General features: G+C 37.6%; 1 protein-coding gene across 1 annotated transcript in view; it reads right to left on the bottom strand.

The window, feature by feature from the left end:
• Positions 1-949: 949 nt before the first annotated feature.
• The window catches only part of FAM151B (family with sequence similarity 151, member B), a 49,511-nt gene continuing 45,154 nt past the window's right edge, over positions 950-5,306 (bottom strand). Inside the window, exon 6 of the mRNA XM_011934334.1 lies at positions 950-1,825. Within this exon, the coding sequence (XP_011789724.1) occupies positions 1,666-1,825 (160 nt within the window). The 3' untranslated portion in view covers positions 950-1,665. The remainder of the gene's footprint in view (positions 1,826-5,306) is intronic.

The following is a 5,306-nucleotide window of genomic DNA, read 5'->3' as shown; positions in this document are numbered from 1 at the left end:
GCATTCAAGATTTCCCAAAGTCTATGGCTAGTAAAGGATAGAGGTGGGACTGTCAAGAAAACCTGTCTGAATTCAAAACCCAAGCTCTTTTCTCTATATAGAACTACGTTATTCTCTGGGAGAAAAATGGTTGATTAACAAAAGGCAAATTACATATTTTAGGATATTCACTAGTAAATTACTTGTTAATAAATCAACGTAGCAACATATTTTTCTGGATGTTTTTCTCAGGACTATGCCAGACACTGTAAAAGATACTTAAGCATGAACCTTTGCCATAAAGGAATTTACAGTCTAGCTGAGGAGACATAGTTAACATGCATGCGTCAATTAGTGAACATAACTAAATAGTTAAGATTAATGGTTGAAGTAGGATCTAGAAACCATTGATGTTGAATAAATGTTTTAAATGAATAACTGTGTTGGAGCACAACAAATTGACTTTTAGGCGGGACTGCATTATGAAGGGTCTTAAAAGAGGAAAACTGAGTAAAATTGAGTTTAAGCCCTTGAAGGTTTTTGATTTGGCCTAAAGAAAGAGGTATTTAAGAAACTTTTGGCTGGGTGTGGTGGCTCACACCTGCAATCCAGCACTTTGGGAGGCCGAGGTGGGTGGATCACCTGAAATCAGGAGTTTGAGACCAGCCTGGCCAACATGGTGAAACTCCATCTTTACTAAAAATACAAAAGTTAGCTGGGTGGGGTGGCGCACAACTGTCTGTAGTCCCAGCTACTCGGGGGGCTGAACCCAGGAGACAGAGGTTGCAGTGAGCCAAGATCGTACCACTGCACTCCGGCCTGGGTGACAGAGCAAGACTCTGTCTCAAAAAAAAAAAAAAAAAAAATCATCATAATAAAATAAACTAAAAAAAGAAAGAAAAGAAAGTTTTGGTTAGCAGAAAAACTCAGGTTATCTCTGAGTGTGAGCAATGAGCCACGAAAAAAGTGTTTCATAAAATTCTACTAGTAGAACAAGGACCTGAATGAAGGTGGTGGCAGTAAGAAATTTGGAAAACAAATGATATATTACAAAGACTAAAACTGCTCTCCAACAGTATATTGTTCACTATAAATCAGATACTATAGAAATAAGAAATATAAAAAAATATTTAGCCACTAGCATGCTTCCCAATGACATGGAAATTCCAGATCTAATAGTTTCAGGAAATGGATTAATCTTGATATGAGACAGCTGCTCACCCCTGTGAAAATTAAAAACACTTTAAAAGCTCTCTTCCTTTTTTATTATCTCTGGAAAAAAAAGTTTTCTAGGAAAAAGGAAAAGAGAGTACCATATTTTTCATAATCTCTGTAATGCAAGTGCCAAGCACACGTGGTTTATACCTGTTTTATGACATATGGATTCTGCCAATCATCTTTAGTTTATCAAAACTATTTTTTATAAAGGGGTGTAGAGTATCATTTTCCTGAATTATTATTAGACTAGGCCACATGTGGAAATAACTCTCTTCTTTTCAAATCTTTTATGTAAGTGCACTATTATAAGGACATATGCCCACAGAGTAAGCACACAGTAAACGTTTCTTGATTAGATGGCGTGGAATGTAAACCAATAACCATAATTTATATGGTAATTAATTCAGACCAATGGAGAGAAGGATTATGAAACCAAAACACAGGAAATAATTGAGGAGAATCTTCTTCTTAGAGATTAACTTTGATTCCAATAGCTTGTTTAAATTCATGGTTTTGTGGTTCCAAGATGTCATAGAAAACTTGTTTTTTGTCAAAATGGTCTCTAATGTAAAGTAAATCTTCAATGGAATAGTTATCATTTTTTCCAGTCCAAATAGTCAGGCTGTACCTGCATTGAAATAAAACAGAATTATATAGTTAAAAGTGGAAGAAAATGATGACTTATTCCAATAAGCCTAAAAATACTTTCATTTATCTCTAACTCAAATTCACTCAGACAAAAAAATTAATCAACAGTGGTGTAACTGTACTTTCATATTCCATTCTTTCATCAAGAGGGACTAGAGACAAAAAACATTCATACTGCTGTTGTCTAAATGACATAACTGCTCTATCTGAATTGCAGGAATGTTAAATGGACTAAGAAACCAGAAGGGTGGCATGGGAAATGGGTCTAATTTTGGAAAAAGGAATAGAAGAGATTGTGTTGCTGATGGAGGAATCTGTAACCTGGGTTTGTTCAGGAGCCTCGTCAGAGTGAAAAGCACAATGGGAAGGGATTGTGAAGAGACACAAATGTCACTGATATCTACAACACTTAGAGTCATGTATGGAGGCCCTGCTGTTTCTTTTGGAGGTTTTTGTATGAGATACAAGAATGCCAAGAGATACCACTAAGAATGACAAATAGAATACATTTAGATCTTTTTCTGATGAGCTGAAAACCAACAACCTATGTAAATTCATTATGGATGTAAGAATATGCTCAGAATGTTAAGGTTGCTTAAACTGTATACTTTCATTTCTTCTGGTGACACTACTACTGTTGCATTCAAGTCTAGGGAAATGCAAAGCTGTTAAGCAGTTTCATATTTATATTCCCTGTAAGCTTGTCAGAATCCAGGGAAAATTTTCCAAAGCATTTTTTTTCTGCTAATGATAAGGAAGAACTGCCTAACCAAGGCATATTTTCTTGTCATATTGACATTTTCCTGCCCTTATAGGATGGTGACACCATTCTGGAAATACAACAGAGGAAAGCAATTTGGATATTTCCCCACAGCAGTATCATATTACAAACCAAAAAGAATTTTAAACTACAGCTCAGGAACACAGAAAATGAAAAATGAAAATTAGTTCTGAAACCTATTTTTTTTTTTGCTAAAATGGAATCTTTATTACTTTATCTGGGTACCACGGTGACAAATCTTATGAAAAGACATGGTTATGATCATTTAGGTAAAAAGAAGAGCTTCCCAGTATTATTTTGCCTCTTTTAATATTCACTTAATTGTATTTAGACTGAAATGGAAAAACCATTGCCTGAGGGTATCTTAAATTGTATTCATTGATATTAATTCTCAAACTTCATTTTTTAACCTTCTTTATTGTGAAATAACACACATAGAAAAAGGGACATAAAACATAAATATAAATTTTATCAGATTATTATAAAGTGAACTCCAGTGCGATAAAACAAATAGAACATGACCAGCAGGTGAGGAAGCACCTTGGTGTCACTGCTCTATCACAGTCTCCTCTCCTTTCAAGTCTCCATGATCTTTAAGATTGCTAAGTATATGGCAGAGAAGGAAACAGGAACTATTACAGAGTGAAGTAGGCTGAGGAGATATGATAACTAAATTCAATGCATGTTCTTGGAGGGTTTTCCAGATCAGAAGAGGAAAAGAGGTATTGGTGCAATGGTTGGCAGAATCCGAAGGGGGTCTGCGGATTGTATGGCAGTGTTGTACCAATGCTGACTTCCTGACTGGGAGGCTGCATGATGGTAATACAGAAGCTGTCCTTCTTCGGGGCGGTATCCTCTGGAGTACTTAGGTATAATGAAGCTCATGCAGAAAAACATAAACAGAAAACTATATATGTATAGAGAAATAATGGACAAATGCAGGAAAATGTTCACAATTGGGGAATCTGGGTGAAGGAGATGTGGTAGTTTTTGCAACTTTTCTGTAAATTTAAAACTTTTGAAAAACAATCATAAATCACTCCTATAAAAGAACAGTAAAAAAAAAAAAAAGAAAGAAAAAAAGAAAAGGCAGGGCGCGGTGGCTCATGCCTGTAATCCCAGCACTTTGGGAGGCCGAGGCAGGCCAATTGCCTGAGCTCAGGGGTTTGAGACCACCCTGGGTAACATGGTGAAACCACGTCTCTACTAAAACACAAAAAGTTAGCTGGGCGTGGTGGCGTGTGCCTGTAGTCCCATTAAGTCGGGAGGCTGAGGCACGGGAATCGCTTGAGACGTGGAGGTGGAGGTTCCAGTGAGCCGAGATAGTGCCACTGCACTCCAGCTTGGGCTACAGAGTTAGACTCCGTCTCAAAAAAAGAAAACAAACAAACAAATAAACAAAAAAACAGTAAAAAACCAAAACTCCATTGTTACTTTTCAAATAAAGGATAAAGCAAAGTTATTCAAAGCAAACAAAAAGAAAGACAATGTGAATTGAGGTTAAAAAAAATCATTAAATAAGACCAAGAACACCATGGTAAAGGTATAATTCTTAATGAAGAGAAAATAGATATGAATGTGTACACAACATATAGCATATCATAAACATTTAAAAAGCAAAAACCATTAAGGTAGATGAGGAAATAGATAAAAATACTTTAAGAGTTGGAGATGACATATATTTGTACATATGAAAACACATTTATAATAAGGTTATTCATGAAAACAATGTAATATAAAATATTAGAAATAGGCCAAATGCCCATCAAAATGAGGCTTGTTAAGTCAATTACAGTACATACATACATATCATGCGCCTAGGAAAGAAAATCAAGAAAGTTTACTTCAGAAACAGCTCCACGATGTATTGTTAAGTTAAAAAAAAAAAAAAAAAAAGAGGAAGGAAAAGAAAAAAAAAAGCCAAGAAAAGAACAGAATCAAGAAGCAAGGTGTATGACATACTATCTTTTGTTTTAAAAATGAAGGGTGCCAGGCGGGGTGGCCCACGCCTGTAATTCCAGCAGTTTGGGAGGCTGAGGCAGTGGATCACTTGAGGTCAGGCGTTCAAGACCAGCCTGGCCAATGTGGCGAAACCCCGTCTCCATTAAAGATAAAAAAAAAAATTAGCTGGGTATGGTGGCAGGTGCCTGCAAATGCAGCTACTAGGGAGGCTGAGACATGAGAATCACTTGAACCCAGGAAGCAGAGGTTGTAGTGAGCCAAGATCCTGCCACTGCACTCCAGTCTGGGCAACAGAGCAAGACTCCATCTCAAATAAATAAATAAATAGGCTGGGTGTGGTGGCTCATGCCTGTAATCCCAGGACTTTGGGAGGCAGAGGTGGGCGGATCACGAGGTCAAGAGATCAAGACCATTCTGGCCAACATGGTGAAACCCTGTCTCCACTAAAAATACAAAAAAATAGCTGTATGTGGTGGCACCCACCTGTAGTCCCAGCTACTCGGGAGGCTGAGGCAGGAGAATCACCTGAATCTGGGAGATGGAGGTTGCAACGAACCAAGATTGCACCACTGAACTCTAGTCTGGTGACAGAGCAAGACTCCGTCTCAAAAAAAAAAAAAATGGCTGGGCGCGGTGGCTCAAGCCTGTTATCCCCAGCACTCTGGGAGGCCGAGACGGGTGGATCATGAGGTCAGGAGATCGAGACCATCCTGGCTAA

This window comes from Colobus angolensis, unplaced genomic scaffold, assembly GCF_000951035.1.
Source record: "Colobus angolensis palliatus isolate OR3802 unplaced genomic scaffold, Cang.pa_1.0 Scaffold134, whole genome shotgun sequence".
Classification (NCBI taxonomy): domain Eukaryota; kingdom Metazoa; phylum Chordata; class Mammalia; order Primates; family Cercopithecidae; genus Colobus; species Colobus angolensis.
Note: the sequence above shows the minus strand (reverse complement) of the source record. Positions and strands in the feature narration are given on the sequence as shown.